Source organism: Propithecus coquereli, unplaced genomic scaffold (assembly GCF_000956105.1).
Source record: "Propithecus coquereli isolate 6110/MARCELLA unplaced genomic scaffold, Pcoq_1.0 Scaffold153, whole genome shotgun sequence".
Taxonomy (NCBI): domain Eukaryota; kingdom Metazoa; phylum Chordata; class Mammalia; order Primates; family Indriidae; genus Propithecus; species Propithecus coquereli.
This window is the reverse complement of record NW_012139747.1, coordinates 6,007,394-6,026,189: the sequence shown is the minus strand read 5'-3', so window position 1 is coordinate 6,026,189 and position 18,796 is coordinate 6,007,394. Positions and strand designations below refer to the sequence as shown.

The following is an 18,796-nucleotide window of genomic DNA, read 5'->3' as shown; positions in this document are numbered from 1 at the left end:
TAAACAATCTTTTTCTGAATTCATTTGAGGTTTTGATTTCAAGAAAGAAAGAAGCTTTTGTTGTTCTTCCTAAAAGATGAATGGAGAACCCACTCCGCTGCACAGTTTTGAAATATTTATGACTTAAAAGCTTAAGAGGGAATGATGGAAACCACCCATTAGCTGGAGCGCAGGATGTACTCAGAGTTTGGGCTTATGTGTATATTTTATTCAGCATTAACAGCCACTGCAAAGTCTGTCTTTTGCCCATTAAGTCTTTTTTATTTTTTGGACTATGTGTTCAGTTAATATTTTTATTTAAAAAGGTAGGGGTATCATTTTGGAAAGAAAGCTCATTTTTATATTCTATTTAGTCAACCAAGAAAAATGGACTGGGATCCGTTCTGTGCCAGGCATAGTCTGGCACTTGGGAGACAGCCAGGGACAATCAGACATGGTCCTGCTCTCAGAGATGTGACTTTCTTGTGGGGGAGGCAGGAAATGCACAGGCAAGCTGATAATGAGGAGAAAATTAAATAGAGAAGACACTGTGAAGGAAATAAAATAGGGTGACGTCTACTTTAAATTGGGTGGTCAAGGGAAGACCCCGTGAAGGCGGGGTGACATGGGATCTGAATGACAATAGGGGCAGCACCTGTAGATCTGTGTATTTCCCCCAGATCTGCACATGATTGCAGCAGGATCTGCAAGTGCAAAGTCCCTGGGGCAGGAATGGACTTGGCCTGTTCAAGGAGGAGAAATAAACAGGTTTGGAGGGGGACAGTGGAAGGAGGTGAGGTCATGGTCAGGTGAAGGGACCAAATAAGTGCCATTTCCTGGAAGGCTCATGTCAGCCTGAAAGTTGGGCCCCTGGTGTGAGATACGGGGCTGGCTGTACTGGAGACTGTGAGGCCCAGACAGGCTCTTCGTCCACCCTCCCCGAGGGTCCCAGGGATTTGCCCCACTTGCTCATTTTCTTGATGGCTACTCTCCACTGTCCCTGCTCAGTTCTGCTTTCCCCTGGGGAGCTGTAGAATGGGTTCATTCCTGGCTTTTCCTCTCCCCAAGGTCTCTGAAAGCAAGCACAACAACTTTTGTTTTATAAAAAGTTTCTTGCTAGTAAACATGGGGGCTCAGAGCAGGCTTCCCAGTAGCACTGATTGGGGGGTCTCCGTCTCCTCTTCCCTGATGTAGCCTAGCGTCTAGTCCAGGAGCAAGACTTTCCCAAAGCTGCCTTCTCCGTAGAGAGGCAGTATGGCAGCCTCCTGCGCCGCTCATTCCCAAGCATGAGTCAGTGAGCCATCCCTGCTGCTGTGTCAGCCGCCCAGGGCACTTCACCCAGATACCCCGACTCTCGCTGTTCTGGCTCATGCCCACACTTCGAGGCTTCTTGCTGCAAGCACCTGCGACTCTTGGCCTTAGGGTCTCCTATGGCCACAGGAGCATGCTTGGTCCATACAATGGGCAGGTTGGGCATTCCAGGGAGTTCATGCTTTCAGGAGCAGCCCTCAACCAAGGATGGACAGGACCTGGCGGATAAATACCCCAGCTCTCTCGCCCCTCCACTGGGAGAAGTTTTAAGCATATTCTACATAGTCACTTGGAGGCCCCCAGTGGATTTGAGCTTCAGATGTCCATGAAGAGACCCACTTATCAGTGTCCCCTGTATTGGTCTCCTCCCTTTCCTGTTTCACTTTCCTTCTCCCCTATATATGGGTGCTTCCTTTTAAATAAACGGCTTGCCCGGGACTCCTTGTCTCGTGCGTGGCTTCTGCGAGGACCCAGCCTAAGATGGTGGGTTGGCATCTGCTGCCCTCACCTGCCCAGAAATACCTCCCAGGCCTCAGGCAGCAGCCCTGACCTTGCGTTGAGGAGCTTCTCCTCCTGCACTGAATACGGCCCTGATCAGACTGTTGGTTCAGACATTCTGCCTTCCTCTCGCCTAAGGGTGAGCAAGTGACCCAAACTAGACCAGTCAGATTCCCTCTTGTTCAAATTTGAAATCTGAGTCCCGTGAAACCAAGACTACAAATGTCCTCTGCTCTGTTGGGGGTGTTCTGATGAGATCACCGTGGGTTCTTGCCATGAATCTAGGTCCCCAGAGTTCTTCAAATCACTGTCCTTTTTCTAGGATGGTGCCGGCCAGCTCTTTAGGCCTGAGAACTACTCCACGTGATTTTGACTTACTGCTTGTTCGTTTTCATTAGTTATATTTGGTCTTTTGTTTCTTGCAACCCCAAAGTTCCCAAAGATAACCGCTGATTAATAAGGTTTGGTATCAACAGAGAACTTAAGGAGGTTTGGATTAAGTTGGGTTAATCCCAAACCCTGAGCGAGGTCTCTGGTGCAGGGGGTTTGTTAGGGCAGTGGTTGCAGGAGGCTCAGTGTCTGGTTAGTGAGCTCCTGTCTTCTCTACCCTGTGCCGCCACGGCTGGGACTGCCACTCCTGCCCTGCTTTGCTGCTCCCTGGGAAGCTCTGTCAGAGGGGACCCAGGGGAAGCCTGAAAGGCTGAAGGAGGGAGAAGGGACTTGCTCCCTTTGCTCCTGTCCATATCGCCCAGAAATACTGCTGTGGTCTGAATGTTCACGTCCCCCTCAAGTTCATATGTTGGAGTCCTCATCTCCAAGGTGAAGGCATTAAGAGGTGGGGCCTTTGGGAAGTGATTAGGTCACAGGGGTGGAACCTTGATACAGGGGATTAATCCCCTTGTAAAAGAGACCCCAGAGACCCCTTTGCCCCTTCCACCATGTGAGGTTGGCGTGAGAAGACACCGTCATGAACCGGGAAGTGGGCCCTCACCAGACACCGAACCTGTCAGCGCCTCGATCTTGGACTTCCAGCTTCCAGAACGGTGATGAATAAATTCCTGTTGTTTATAGGGTACTCAGTCTATGACATTCTGTTACAGCAGCCAGAACAGAAGGAGACAGCGTCTTTACCCTGGCAGTGGCCGTGTCTTCTGTAGCAGCAGCTGAATCCAGTTTTCAGTTTTTTGAGCATTTGCAGAACCAGTCTCATTACGATCTCCTTCGAGGTACCCGCACTAGCCCTTTGATGCTCCTTCCTCAAAGGTCTGGGTCCCAGCCTGGTGGGCCCCCCCGAGGCTTCCAAGTTGTTTGAATTCCAACCTCTCCCCTTAGGTGGGAGCTAGCTGCTTGCTGCAGTTCTGCTGCTCGGAAGTGGCCCATTAGGCGCTTGCATGCCATGCCCAGTCCCACACCAGCCAGCCCCTTCTTACCCATTCAGAGTTTGAGAATAGTTTGAGATAATTTCAGCCCCAAGACCTCTAAGCATTGGTTTTACCAGAAAAAAACCACGTGGGTTCTTGTGATAGAGCAGCTATCCCGAGGGCAACCTTGCAGCCAACCAGCTGCTGGGTGGTTTCTTTAGTCTTTTGGTCCCACGCCCTGTACCTGGGTCAGGTGACCAATCTGCGTGGTGGGACTGCTACAGACCTGCACCAGAGTTTGCTCTGGCTTTGCCCCGCCGGGCACAGCCCACCGCCTTTCAGGTCTCGACGCAGGCACTTGTGTCTCGCCTCCCCGCAGGGCAGGAGAGAGTGGCCGGGGTGCCTCCCCTGAGAGCTGGGGCGCCTCAGGATCCCTCCTGGGCTGGGGGCACGTGGACTTCACCTTCATTGCACTGCGGTAGCTTTCATGTGAGCCCCCAACTCCCACGTATGTTAGACTTTGTGGTCCATATTATACTTTAGTGTTTTCTTTTGCCTTTTGAATTAAGTAGGTGACAATTCTTTATACTCAGTTTATGGAGCTTCATATTAAATTCTCTGTTAAAATCACTGCTGTGGTTTCTGTCTTCTGACTGGTCAAGGAGGAGGCACGAGACAGGGAAGGGACGTGTCAACACAAGGTGCATTAATGAGCAGGCCGCTGCTGTGGACAGCTGGTCCCTCCCACTGGGAGCCTTTAAGAGACCATGTAGAATGTCTTCAAATTGTCCCAGCAGGAGGCGAGGAAGCTGAGCTGTCCATCCACCAGCTTCCATCCCTCCCTTCCTTGGTTGAGGGTGACCCTGGGGTGTGGATGATGCCCTGGCACCTCTGGTCTGCTCCACACTAGGTCTGATAGATCTCTGCAGCCAGGTGGAGAGACAGTGGCCTTTGGCATCCATGGAAACTGTCCACAGGTGACCTCCAGGTCAGCCAAAGAGATTTAGGGCCGTGGTCGGCAAACTTTTTCTGTAAAGGGCCAGATTATGGGCTCTGTTATAATTACCCAACTCTGCTATTATAGCATGAAAGCAGCCACGGACAATACACCAGCAAATAGGCATGGCTGTGCCAACAAAACTCTGTTTACAGAAGCAGGCAGGGAGCTGGGCTTGGTGTACGGGCTGTAGTTTGCCGATTCCCTGACATAGGGTATGCACCAGCAGGGGCTGCTACCAAATGCAATTTGCATATCAGAAGACGCTTTTAACCTGGCATCTCTACTTGTCTCTTCCTTCCACCTTCATATTGGAAAATTCCATTTAGTTCTTCTCTCCTTGATTTGAAGCTTATATTCTAAGAATGGGTCTTCAAGCAGCCATTATAATCAAGTTTATCCTAAAATTTTTTCTATCCTAGGTTTGTGGTTGAGACATTGCTGGGTGAATGCAGTCACCTCAAAACTCCTATAGCATTTGGCACATTGAGAGACATGATTCAGGCACCTTGATTTTAGTACAATGCTCCACTCCATTTTCTCTGGCTTGGAAAAAAGCAAACAAATGCCATAAAAAGCCACGCTGACTTATGTGGTATTCAAAGAAACAGAGTTGTTGAATTGAGATTTATTCTCTTGGAAGACACTTCTCCTGTCAGTAACTCCACCATGCTGGTGCCCTATCCGGTCACACCTGCCTCTTCACCTGTATGCTGGTATCCTTGTCACCAGGAGCTTACCAAGGGGCTGACCTGTCACCTGCAGCAGTTAGTGGTCCCTGGACATGGGACCAAAAGAGAAAAAGACAAGTTTTAGCTTTTGCCTTCCATGCAGTTTGGAGCAGACCATGGGATGTCCTCTTAGATTCACAGAGACGTCTTTGAGGGTGGTAGGAGGTAGAACACCCCATGCTGGGATGGGGAGGGTAGGTTGGCCTGAAGCCTCCTTGGCAGAAATCAGTGACAGTTGACATTAGATCTAAGGAATCACTAGCCTCACTTGGCTGTTCTGGCATCTGAAAATCTGTGAGCTAAGATTTCTAATTGCCTTCCCACCCTACCCTACCCCAAACCATGCAGGGCTGAGCATTAGGAATTTAGCAACATAGAACCCTCATCTTTTCGTGCAGAGCACATTTTTCACCCTGAGTTCATTCTATCCCCAGGTTCACAAATGGTAACTCTCTTCCAAGTTCTAAGAGAAAAACGAAGCTGGCAGGTTGGCTTGGAAAATTTACCCCAGGTCAGACTCTGATTCCAGGACCTCTATAAATCCCAAACCAAATTTGATCGGAGGTTTTTGAACTGAAGAGGAGGGTTCAGCTAACTGCACAAGAAACTAATGAAAAAACTCAAGTACTAGCTGATTAATTTGCAGTATAAAAAGGGGTGTTGCTTTCCATAGATCTAGGTGATTGTATCCGTTGCTGGTGTTGACATTCTTGGGAAGCTGAATAAGAGATCAGGAAGCTGTGGGTGGGCACGAAATGGGACCATTGGCAGGAGCAGCTGTTTCAGTGCACTCTGTCTGGGAGTGGATCTTCCAGGCATTGGCCTCTGTCCCTTGCAGACTTCAGCTCTTCAGGGACTGAAATTCTGCTTTGTACCAGCCTCTATGTTTCCCTACCCTGAACGCTGCCAGATGTTGTCTTCTGACTTTTGCCACCGAACTCTCCATTTTTCTAAGCTCCATATGCTGAGGGCCTTTCCTTCCTCCCACTCTTCCTGGTGACTCATTCCTTCTTTGGAGATAGAACGCTGCTATCTACAACCAGTCGTCTGCATCGGCCCCAGGAGACATTCTGTGCTGAAGAGTTTTAAGGACCTCTTATTCTTTCCCACAACCACCGTCCCTAATCTTTGCATTTTGCTTTTTAGAAATTTCTCTCAAATTAGACTCCTTGCATCTAAAAGCTTACTTTGGCTATCAGATCACCAATTCTCCTGTTTCAGCATCTCTCTCTCTCTCAATATAAAATGCTTGGCTGTGTGCCCTGAAGGTTTTGCACTGTGTGGTTTTCATGTAATCACTCAAACTAATGAAGGCATTGATCATATGAAAACCACTCATTAATTTATAAATGGTAGTAACGATGACATACAGTAATAATGTTATAAGAATTTTATCAACTTTTTAAACTTAATCTTTTAGAAATCAATCTTTGAACTTAAGTTTTGAAAGGAAGTGTCTCAGTATCACGAGATCAAACTTTGGACCTTCAGTATGTTTTTAGTCATAGGCATGATGAAGATTTTAATAATTGACTTTAAATGTTGTATCAGAGGACAAAATGATAAGTTGGTTTTATAATGAACTATGATAAATATAGTATATTAATATTTTATTAATAACTATTAAGATTTTTCTAGAATAGTATGTGGTCATATGAGGTAAGGCACTGCTAGTTTGTAATAATGTTCACAGTACCATCCATAAAGAGAGGTTGCCATGTAAATTGGTGCTTAAGAAAAAAAAAAAAATATATATATATATTTTTTTGAGATAGAATCTCACTGTGTTGCCCGGGCTAGAGTGCCGTGGCGTCAGCCTAGCTCACAGCAACCTCAAACTCCTGGGCTCAAGCGATCCTCCTGCCTCAGCCTCCCGAGTAGCTGGGACTACAGGCATGTGCCACCATGCCCGGCTAATTTTTTCTATATATATTTTTAGTTGTCCAGATAATTTCTTTCTATTTTTTTAGTAGAGACAGGGTCTCGCTCTTGCTCAGGCTGGTCTCGAACTCCTGAGCTCAAACAATCCACCCGCCTCGGCCTTCCAGAGTGCTAGGATTACAGGTGTGAGCCACTGTGCCCGGCCAAAAAATATATATATTTATTTATATTTCAGAATATTATGGGGGTACAAGCACTTTGGTTACATAAATTGCCTTTGCACCGCCTGAGCCAGAGCTACAAGCGTGCCCATCCCCTGGACGGTGCGCACCGCACCTGTTAGGTGTGAATTTAAGAATATGTTTTAAGGAACGTCAAGCACTTTCTGTGGCAGAGACTCTAATGCTCACCAAGTATTCCATTAGTTGCCCTACATTTCCCGGTCGCTTTGCATTTAGACAGGGTCATTGGCCAGTACTGGCCAATAGGCAGTGGAAGGAACTGGCATGTATGTCTCCTGTGGGTTGAACCTAAAAGAGTGGATGAGAGGCCTCCGTGGGTTCTCTTTTGCACAGTGATTATAATGGCCTCACGTTATGACTACAAACCGTAAGACTAAAGCAGCCTCGATTCCTGAGTCGCTGCATGGAGGTCTGTGGCTTTGGGGAGTGACCTGAGCCCTCACTGGAATTTGTGTGGATGATAAATAAACCTGTGTTGTAGTAAACCACTGAGATTTTGACACTGTTTGTTACTATAGTATAACTTAGTCTGGCCTGACTAATATATTCTAGAATAGTGTTTCTAAAGGATTTTTGACCATGACCACAGTAAGAAATGTGTTTTACATTGTGAGCCCAGTACACACACTCTGACACACACATGTGCACACATGCATGTGTGTGCACACACACACGCACCTGAAACAAATATTTCAATAAACAATACTTATCCTTGATATGCATGATCTGTTCTATTCTACTCTATCCTAGTCTGTTTTATTAAAAAATGACTTCCTACGCTGATGTTACAACCCACTAATGGATGTAACCTGAATTTGAAAAATGCTACTGTAAATCATAATTTGTGTGTGATTTATATGCTAATTATAAATCTTGCATGCATATTTACTAAAGCAGGCTTTCTAGACCTCTCTTTGGCAACTTTTTATTATCTTCCCCTAAAATGGATGGAAGTGTTTTCATGGAAAATACAGCACATCCCACATAATTTCTGGAAGGTAATGTTTTATTGTTGAGCCACCTAATTTACAACGTGTCTTTTGAAATTTACTTATAAAATTTTGTCACAGGGAGTAACAATCTTAACCTGATTAATTATTATTCACTTATTTTCATTTTTTAAAATAAATGACTATAAATAACTGTCTCTTGCATTAGGATCAGGGATATCATAAAAACATCACTAGCTTGCCATATTTTGGTGTTAATACTAATGCAAAAAATGAAATAGAGACCAAATATTTATATATAGCACTATATATATTTTTATATACTGTATACTCATATCAAAACTGGCCATTTCTATTAAGAAGCTGATAATTTTTTTTTCTAATTTCATAAATTATACCACAACTGTGAAAATATGGACAACTATTTTATATTTTTGCTGCAATATAAGACATTTAATGTTTATACAGAGAGCTGCAAAATTACAGAAGTGACATAATGGGAATCGATGAATGTTTTCACCTGAATTTCCACCAGCCTTTTTCTTCAGCCAGAATCATCTTGATATCCTCTGAATATTCTTTTAGAGATGAATGTGGTGTCTGTTTCTTCGATAAATACACATACAGACATTTTAAGTATATGTGTGTATATACATTTATACAAGTGTGTATATATACACATATATACACACATGTATATAGTCTACATATGTATATATATTTCTGTGTGCACTCATACACACATGCACACATAATGTCCTTTGGTTTATTTTCAGACCATTAATGTGACATGAATTTTCAATGATTTCCATGTATTTTTTTCTTTAAATCTAGACTGGTTTAAAAAGACCTTTGCAACAAGTAATAAATTTCCTTTAAAAAATCATATTATTACACTTCAAAGCATGATATAGAGAAGGTCACAGGGTGTTAGAGAAGACAGAAATTCATGCCGATATGGGGGCAAAAAGAAAGAAAATGGGATTTTCAGACTTCCCTTTTCACGTGGCCACCTTCAGGGAACAGAACCTAGTGCCTTTGTGTTGCTGACTTTGTAAAGGAGCCCCAGGCTAAGCCGCATGCTCCCATGGGACAGGAGGGATGGAGCCAGGATTGGTTGAAAACAAATCATTTCTTGAAAAAAGGTATGCTTTGGGATTGGGGATGAGAAGCCAGTCCCTGGGTAGCTGAACAAAGTAACAATAGGTCACTTCGGTAATGTCTATTTGGGAATGAAATGGTGTCTCTGGGGGGCTGACAGCTGTAACCTTCAGGTTGCACGTTAAATATTCTCATGGATTGCATAAGTTGCCAGGACGGTGACTATGTGCTTTCCTAACAGAGGTCTTCTCTTGCCTCCTTCAGGCCTCCAGGTACAGTGGGATGAGATGGCACGGCCTTGCTTGGCAGAAGAGGCTCCGTACGAATGAAGATCCATACGAGGGTGGCCGCTCCTGTCTGCAAACACGCTCCCTTCATCCTTCATAAATGCCTCTTCCCAGACAGAGCCATTTCCCCAACACATCAATGAAATCGCAATGTGAGGGAGTTAGATATTTCTCTCGAATTATATTTTTGGAAATCAAAGCCCAAGTATGTGTGTGCACAGCTGTCAAAAAAATGTACCCACCTCACCTCTCACTTAGATCAGATTATAAAGGCCCAAAGTGACTTAGGAAAAGGAACGTTCCTGTTTTTAAAAACTAGTAAACTACTTTCACCAGACATGTTGCCAGCCTTGCCTTAATTTGTTTTTTCTTTTGGATAGCTATGTGAGGAGCCCCAGGAAATCGAGGTTGGGGTGAACTCTATGCAAACTGAGAGAAATCTGGGCTGATCTAGCAGACGTTTACCATAACTCAGAGCCGCAGCTGGTGAAAGGACAGCCACGTGACTTAGATTTTATGTTCATCACATGGCTGGGTAGGGCGAATTGTGGTCTTGGTCTTGGTGGTATAATGTCCAGTGCTCATGGTTTTTGAATCTCTTTTCCCCAACAGTAACTAGAGCTCTTGATGGGTGGCATCTTTGGAATCACACCGCCTTAATCTATGTCCCTGACAAATCCTGCTAAATTAAAACATCTTTCCCCAAAGGATTTACAGCATCTCCTGTGCTTCAAGAGACCCACAGAGCTCACCCTCTGTCCCCAGCTTTGATTTCCTTGTTATGTGCAACAGCTTCTCAGTGGAGACCACGGACAAACGTTCTCAGAGTCACTGTTGTGACTCCTTAAATGCATTCTTTTCTCAGAAATGGAAAAAATAATCGAGGGGAATGCTGTCCCAGTTTTGTTTGCAGTGTATCACCCATTCGAATGACAGAAATAAAGACCTTAGAGTCACACACAGGACAGAGAGGTTGGTGGGAACACTGTATTTGGGGCACAGAATTAAAAAGATTGCTTCCATTGTAATGAAAATAATCACTGACAGCGAGCGAAGCTGCAGATCAAGAAGACGGGATTGCTTGTGCGGGCGACAGTAATTGCTATGCGCCTGCCAGAAACGTGGAGCGAGGACAGAGGCAGAGGCGGGGGAGGAGGGTGGCAGGGCGGCGGGCGCGCAGCGCTAGTTCTCTCTGAGGATGCTTTTCAGGCTTCTCTCCACGGCTTCGTCCAGCTCTTCCTCCAGCTCTTCCTTCTTGGACATGGCCAGCTTGGACTGGTAATCCCGCACCACCTGGTCGATGTAAGGGGCGCTCTGCGTGCCGTGCAGCATCAGGGTCCACTCCTTCAGCACCCCCTTCTGGGGAGCACTGCCGACAAACCCCAGCTCCAGGGTCCAGGTTCCCCGGGCGTCTTCTCCCCAGGTGTGGGTGGTCATGAAAGGCCACTTGTCAAAGCCCACCTTGGAGTCATCATCCCTCGGACGCCGGCTCAGCAAGATGGACTTGGTGCCCATGGGGGAAGTCATGTTGATGTTCAGGTCTCCCCTCCTGGTCGCGTTGACTGTGATGACGGCTTGGACGTGCTCGAGGTAGCGGACGAAGTTTTCCTTGCCCTCGCATGCGTCCGTTGTGAGGGTCAGCACCAACTTGCCAGTGGGTGGTATTTTCCTGAGGGCAAAGGGAGGAGAAGATAGAGTAAGGGATGGTGGACGCACCCGACGAGGGGTTTTGAAGCCAGCTTCGGGTCTCTGAAGCTGAGTCTCCTCTGAGTTCAGCTGCAGCTGCAGACCCCGCACACCCCGACCGCCTCCCATCGCAGGCACTAGCATCTCCCAGCTTTTCCCCGGGGCTCCACCTGCCCTCCCTGGGCACCGTGGGAGCTTGCTCAGCCTCTGTGCAGGGCGGTCCAAAGGTGTCAGGGATTTAACCTGTCAGGGGCAACCCTCTACCAATGATTGACAGGATGTGGTGGATAAATACACCCCGGCGTCACTGTTCTTCAGTGGCACAATTCAGTGTTCCCGGCAGGACTGAGCCTAGCTGCCCACAGTGGCAACTTGCTCATTAATGTCTTCTTTATTGCCTTCCCGCCCTTCCCTGTCTCACACTACTTCCTCACTTGTATTTCCTGGGATCATCTCCCAAAAAACTGTCAGCACCCAAGTCCTGTCTCAAGGTGGATTTTGGGGGCAGGACCTCATTAATGCCTTTCATTTAAAGTACTAGGTATCTTGATAAATAGAAGTGACTGCTAATAGAATTGTTATTACTACCATTGAAAAGAGTTGACATTGGGTAAATTAATTCTAGTGAAAGACAGTCCTATGAAAGATCAAGAGACTTTGGGAGTCTCTTTGGCCAAAGGGTTGGAGCCCCATGGGGCTGAGCCTAAGCATCCCCTAAGCTGTCTCTGCTTACAGTCTCCATCCCGGAGATGGCCTTCCTTGAATGGGAGAAGCTCAGAGCTTCGTGCACTAGAAAGATAATGAAAGAAACTACATTTGAGGGTTGCATGTCGTTAATGGAAAGACTTTAGACTTTGGGAATAAACCTATTTGGATTAGAATTCTGCTTCTATGCTTACTGTTCATGAGAGCTTAGGCAAATTTAAGCACTGGAAGTTTCACTGTCATTGTGGATGGTTCTTGTGAGGTTGAATAAGACCATGAATAAAGAGGTAGCGGACCAAGCACAGGGCCTGGCGCATGGTGCCAGACTCCCTTCCCTGGCCCGTTGCCTATTCTAATATCCTACCTCCACACGGCTTTTATTTTGGAACATAAACTGGTGGTTATGTTTATAAAATACACATCTTGTAGAGCACACCTACAAAAAGGTACTGGCTGCACACCCAGCTGAGAGCCAAGCCTTGGTTCTGCATTGCCCTTGGAACCAGGGCCACAAACCAGCTTGCTGAAGATGATGCTGTAGCTCATTCACAAAGGCAGTACTCTGCTGAGGAGCTTTGCAAACGCATCCTTCATCACTTTCCCAGAGTGCTGCGGTGTGTGCTCCGCCCGAATGGCACATGCTGAATGACAGGTGGAACATCCATTGGTTATGAAGACCCAGAGGGTGGTGGTGGTGGTCTTCCTATTCCCAGGCTCTGGGGAAATCATCCAGTTTGGTGGAGAGCAGGCATTAAGCCAACTTTGGAGATCGGGGTATGGAGGACCACGATCTGGATCTCTCAAAGAAGATGTTGTTTATTTTGAACAGGGTCAGAAACAGAACAGGTGAGGTGATAAATGACTAAAGATTGTTTGGGCTACAGCGCCCAGATGGACAGCTGTGTGGGGCAGCATAAAGACTCTCAGACTACAGGTCTAGTTGTGGGCAAGTATTTGAATGGTCTGAGCCTCATTTTCCTTATAATGGGGCTATTAGTTCTTACTCTGAAGAGTTGCTGTGAAGATGTGTGTGTGTGTGTATACACACACTCATGTATGTCGAATATTTACAAATTTCTAGACCAGTGCTGACCACTAGAACTCTCTACAGTGATGGAAATGTTCTGTACCTGTGCTCTCCAGTATAGCAGCCACTGGCCACAGGTAGCTACTGAGCACTTGAAATGTGGCTAGTGTGAGCAAAGAAATGAATTTTCAATTTATTTTTTCAATTTTAATTAATTCAGTTTTAATTAATTTTATTACATAACTGCATGTGGCTACTTGCTTCTGTGCTAGATATGACGGTTCTAGATTGTCCATGTATGTTGAATTTGAACCTGATAAGAATACCACACAGAGAATCTCAAGGGCATTCAGGTTTTTCCTGGCTCACAGGCTCTAGGAAAGGCCGTTGGGGAAAGTGTCAACGCAGGTTTTCTGGCCACCTCTCTGGAGGTCTCTGGAATGTCCAACCTTAAGGTGTGAGGATGAAATGCCACATTCTACCATAGAGCTTCCATGGAGACAGGCAGGCACGAGGGAATGGGGGCTTTCCTTCCAGAGTTGGGCCAGAGGGGCTTTGGAACTCTCTGAGAAGCACAGGTTGGGGGTGACAGAGAATGAAGATAGGAAGAGAGTCCCCAGCTCTGAGTTCTGTGTTGAATGGGAGGCCCGTTCCTATCCTGTAGCCCAGGTCTTCTTGAAACATTCCAGAAGGAAAATTACAAGCCAACAATCAGAGACTGTTACTCTGAGTATAACCATTCTAGACATTATAAAACATCACCATTCATTTATCAAATGCAATAGTCACTATTATCTTAAGGATTGAAAACAGCAGCTGAATTCTAAGAAAAAAAATTTTTTTGGTCCCAATTTGCACTCAGGGCATTTATGAACTGGAGTCACACAGTGACAGACCCTTTACAGGAAATTTGTGGAAACTCCAGCAGAAAAGTGACATTGCTGCCCTGGGGGGAAATGGAAAATATTTCTTTAATTGGCTGAGCATCAGAAATGAGATGTCCATGTTTTCTAGAAATCAGATCGACAGGCCACCATGCAACGGAGCTTCTGTGAATTAACAATAAGGTCTATTACACAAGAAAGAAGTTGTTCTAGGGATGGGATGATCTCTTATGACAGGAGAGAACTATGGATCAGACCAAACCTTAGTCAACCTTCAGGCGCACCGTGGTTAAGGGGGTTTCAGTAGATGGCGACAGCGCCTTGCTCAGATCCCCTTCCCTGGGGGCTGCCCCAGCCGAGCTGCTGTGAACATTGGCTGCACACTGCTCTCTAGCGCCCCCTTCTCTGAGGAATCGCCTCAGCAGATGCCCAGCTGAAATAAGAATACACAAGATGCGCGCTCTCGTCTCAAAGTGGGGATAACTGCGTGGTGCGGTGATGCTCCAGAGCCCCTGGTGGACCGGGCCTCCGGTGCACATACCTGGTGCCATGTCCTTTCTTGGTTCCTTCCTGCCCATCCTGAATCCCAATTCCTCCTGAAAAGCTCTCCCTCAGTAAAGTACATGTACTCATGTTCATTCTCAGGCTCTGCTTCCAGGCAACCCAACTAAAACAGGAGGAAATGAGTAACTGAATCCCTCTGCACAGTGTCTGAGGCCTGTTGACTGGATTCATGCCACTGTTGGCTGTACAGAATACGGGTCTCTTTCCTTCTCGTGGGTTCAATCATTCTCACTTCTTTTGCTTTCTTTCAAAAGCCCCTGAGAAATGGTTGTAGAGATAGACCTCGACTGGGGACCACTTTGACATTCCGGGCGTGGCAGAGGAGCCCTTCCCAAGAAGCAGCCTGGTTGGCAGAACAATGAGGGCTGGTGCGTCCCATCCCTGTCTGTGTTAGTCTTCCTCAGCAGCTCTCCGACCTGTCTCTCCCAGGAAGCCCGCGGGTCGTAGGGAAGCCATGAGAGACAAACACAAAGGGAGAGGCAGTGACAGCAAGGCTGACAAGGGGAAGCCAGGACACAGGCCACACACTGCCCAGTCTAAGGGTCTCACTTAATGAGAGCGCTGTGCCTTTGTGAGAGAGGGTGCAAGGGAGAGATGGAGGGAGGCTGAAAAAAGAATTGGAATTTTATCATGTACCTTGGAAAGCCAAAAGACAGGCTGGAGTGGCAACAAACACACATATTTGTGTTAAGAATCTCAACATTTTCTAGAAGCCTTGGACATTGGGGTGTGTGCAGGGGTCAGAGGTCATGCCAGGTACCCCCCTGGGGAGTCCGGCTTGTTTAGTGCCATGGAGGAATTACCCACTAGAAACACTCCCCTGATCCCTGCCCTGCCACGTGAACTGCTTTCTGTACAGAAACTGGGTCCCCTGAGAGAGGACGCATGTGACTGGACTCTTCTGGGAATGTTAAGTTACTATGGCATTAAATTAAAAGCCTGGTGTGAGTTCCAGAGGCAGCAAGCTTGGTAGAGAAAGGAGAACATACCCTATTCTCGCAGGTAAGGTTTTCGGCAGGCAGCATGGCATTTGGTGGGGCGGGGGAGTGGCGAGGAACAATATCTTCCAGGTGTTTCATATTTACTTTTTTTTTTTTTTGCTCACTTATATTTTCTGATTTTTCTACAGTGACCATATATTGCTTTTATAAGAAGGAAAGGAATAAGACTTATTTTAAAGGAAAAAGGAGCTACATGCTTGGGAGCAGTCAATTTATAAGAAGGTTAAAATAGGAGATGGTTGTTTGTGGAACAAAATAAGGCTCTGCAGAGGTACTTCAGATAGTCACAGGGTGTTAGTTCCCAGGCCATATTCTGGAACTTACTGGCTGCAGAAAAGAAGGCATGAACCAAGAGGTTTAAGAGCTCCTCTCTGAACTTTTAGAGTCTAGTGTCTAAGTCCTACAAAAGGTACACTTATGATGGACTCGGGGCAGCTTGTATCTTTATTTTATTGCATATTGTTGCAAATGAGTGTTCAATTGCCTAGTGCCTAGAAATAGGTGTCATTTTCCGGGAGGCTGTGGGGAACGCTGTCCGTGTTATGAATCCTCAACTGTATTGATAAAGCGATGAAGCTATGATCGTTTTGTTAGAATAATCACAATAGGTAATAATAACAGCCACTCTTTCTCCAGTGCCTAAAATGCCTGCTTATGTGGCAGTCGCGTGAGAACACGCAGCAGGGAGCTGTTGTGAGGTTTTCTCTTCCCTGTGTAACGGAGCCAGGTGGGCGGGAACTCACGCAGGAAGACCCTGCAGCTCAGGAGGGCTGGTCCGCAGTCACCCAGCGAGCACCGGGCTGAGCTCACTCTCTTGCTCCCACGCTGCTTCTGACACTCACTCCGAATTCACTTACAGTTCAGAGTGGGATCACATGTTTTACCACAGCCATAAAGGAGCCGAGTGAGCGGTCCCCTCGGGGTGCACAGAAGGGCTGGGGGTGGCCTGGGCTGAGAAGTTTGCTCCGTGCTGGCCGATGGGCAGGCCCAGTGGGCTCAGTTCATCCCATGTGGCTGGTGCAGCTGTTCACAGCCAGTTGTATTTTTCCTTTTGATTTTAGTTGAGTACCCTTCACCGACTCTCTTGATAAAGTCTCCTTAGAAAATTGCTTTTCAAATTGACTCCTTCTCCAGGAAGATTAAGGCTGAACAAACCCACAAACCTGACAATTGCCACTCACTGCACCTGGGAGCTGTTTGCGTGCAGCCCGGCATGTCCTAGAACGTGGCAGTTGCCAAGGCTGTTGATCCCTCTGCCCCAGCACCTCGGGAGCGAGCTTGGTTGTAACAGGGCCTTCTCTGCTGAGCGGCATAGCCAGCCCTGGGGTGGCCTCTAAGGCTCCCTGTCCGGCCTCTGAGCTCTCCAACCAGTGTACCTGCCCTAGACCTCACTCACCTGTGTTTGAGAACACGTTCAGTGTGGGGGTGGATGAGAGACCAGACGGCACTGATCTGGTCTCTGTGGACTGGTCTTTGGCACTCTGCAGACGCAGAGCCCTTCCAACCCAGGCAGGGCCTCCTCCCCGAGTTTGCTGGTCCTGTTGCCACGATCGAGACATTTTCCTAGTGCCCAGGCTGACACTCCCCTGTGGGAGGGTGGTCGCCATGGGAAGAATGTTCACCTGTGGGAGGACAGTCACCCACAGGAGAAACTTGCCTATGGCAGGACGCTGGACCACAGAGGACGCTGGCCTGTGGGAGGAGGTACACCCAAGGGCGCATGCTTGTCCGTGGAAGGATGCTTTAGGCCATGGGGACACACAATTTGGCAGTTTGAGAATCAGGCAGTTATTTCATCCAAAGTTCTAGGAGATTATTATCTTTCTTTTTTCCGTAAGTGTGAACTAGGAGCGTTTAAAGTCATGGATAAGAGGGAGAGGCAATGTTACATTTATTAAGTGCCCACTGTGTGCTGGCTTTACACTTGGGTGTTGCTAATGTCTCCCAGCAGCCTGGGCAGGAAAGAGACATTAGCTCCACTTTACTGGTGAGGAAAGAGGGAAGAGGCTCTTATTTGGGGGCCCATTAGGACAGAATTCGGGGACTCTAATCATTTAGATGGAAAAACTCTACACATTAATTATCACTAACCTATAATGGAAACTTAGCTTCTCTTTTGATTCTGAATGGAGGCAGAAAAGCAGAGCGGTATTGGCACTTCCCCAGACTTTGTCATCAAAGAGCCCAGAGATTTTCCTATCCTGTCACACTCATGCATGTGTCCCACAGTAGCATTTTGGTCACTGTCACTGCTCTGAAATGATCTTGATCATTGATCAGATTTGCCACTGGAGCTTTTTACTTAATGTGTTGATAAAAAGAACGTATGTTACTTTCATCACAAATTTGATGTTTAAAACATTTTTATGACTGGTTTTCAATATAATTGGCTTCCTTTGTAATCTTATGTATTTTATCTAATGAATTAAAAAAACATCATACTGAGATGGGGTCCAGAGACTTCATCTTACTCTCAAAGGCGGGCAGAGCACAAAGGTTGAGCGTTGCTAAAATAGAGGGTCAGAGAGGTCAAAAGTGTTGTCTAAGTTGGTGAAGTCAGGATTTGAATTCAGGTCTGGGTAACTGACTACAAATTTGCAAAGTCTAGGACCAAAGGAAAATGTGGAGGAGGATAAACTCTGAGAGGCGCTGGACTTTAGTCAAGCTCCATGATCAACAGAAATAAGGGCAGGCCAGGGATGGATTTTACCACAGCTTAAATGACACAAGCCAAGAGGTGTATTCTTATGACGGAACACGACATAGCAATGAGAATGAGTGGCTATTGCTACACGAGATCACGCGAATGACTCTCAACAGACCTAATGCTGAGTAAAAGAAACTGGATGCTAAAGCGTCCATACCACATGATTCTACTTAGAGAAAGTCCAAGAACTCATCAAACTAATCTGTGGTGAGAGGAATAAAAGCCAATGGTCGTCTACGATAGGGTGTGTGGACCAACTGGAAGGGGGGAAGGGGAATCTTTCTGGTTTGACAGAATGTTCCATCTCTTGTTTGGACGGTAGTTTCCCGGGTGTATACATTTATGGAAACTCAGATAACACACTCATGTTCTGTGCATTTCATGGCATGTAAATAATACCTAAATGATGATAATGATAAGAGTTGCTATCTCCATCTTCCTGTTGGACCAATACGGATAGAAATTACATAAAGAAGAATCCTTGTTGACTGATCTTCTTGCCATGACTGGGAAGATGGAAGGGAAGTAGGTACACTTGACCAACCCAGTGGTTTCTGTGTGGGGCACCCCTGGCTCAAATCCCTGCAAGTGGCAATCCACCTCACTCAGAATAAAATCAAGTCCTTACATTGCCCCACAGAGGGAATGAATAAATAAATTTTGTTATAGTCACACACTGGAACACTCTTCAGCAATGAGAATAAACTACAAGTACACACTAAACATGTTCGAATCTCACAAGCATAATTCTGAGCAAAACAATCTAGATATAAAAGGGAACATAGTGTATGATTCTACTTATATTGAGTACAGAATAGGCAAAATCAGCTATGCAGTTGGAGGTCAGAACAGTGGTTCCCCTGGTGGGGGATGATGATGGCAGA

General features: G+C 46.3%; 1 protein-coding gene across 2 annotated transcripts in view; it reads right to left on the bottom strand.

Annotated features, from left to right (window-relative positions):
* Positions 1-10,248: 10,248 nt before the first annotated feature.
* PCSK2 (proprotein convertase subtilisin/kexin type 2) overlaps positions 10,249-18,796 on the bottom strand; it is a 234,742-nt gene continuing 226,194 nt past the window's right edge. For both annotated transcript variants that reach the window (XM_012640436.1, XM_012640437.1), the window contains one exon: positions 10,249-11,007. In XM_012640436.1, the coding sequence (XP_012495890.1) occupies positions 10,521-11,007 (487 nt within the window). In that variant the 3' untranslated portion in view covers positions 10,249-10,520. The remainder of the gene's footprint in view (positions 11,008-18,796) is intronic.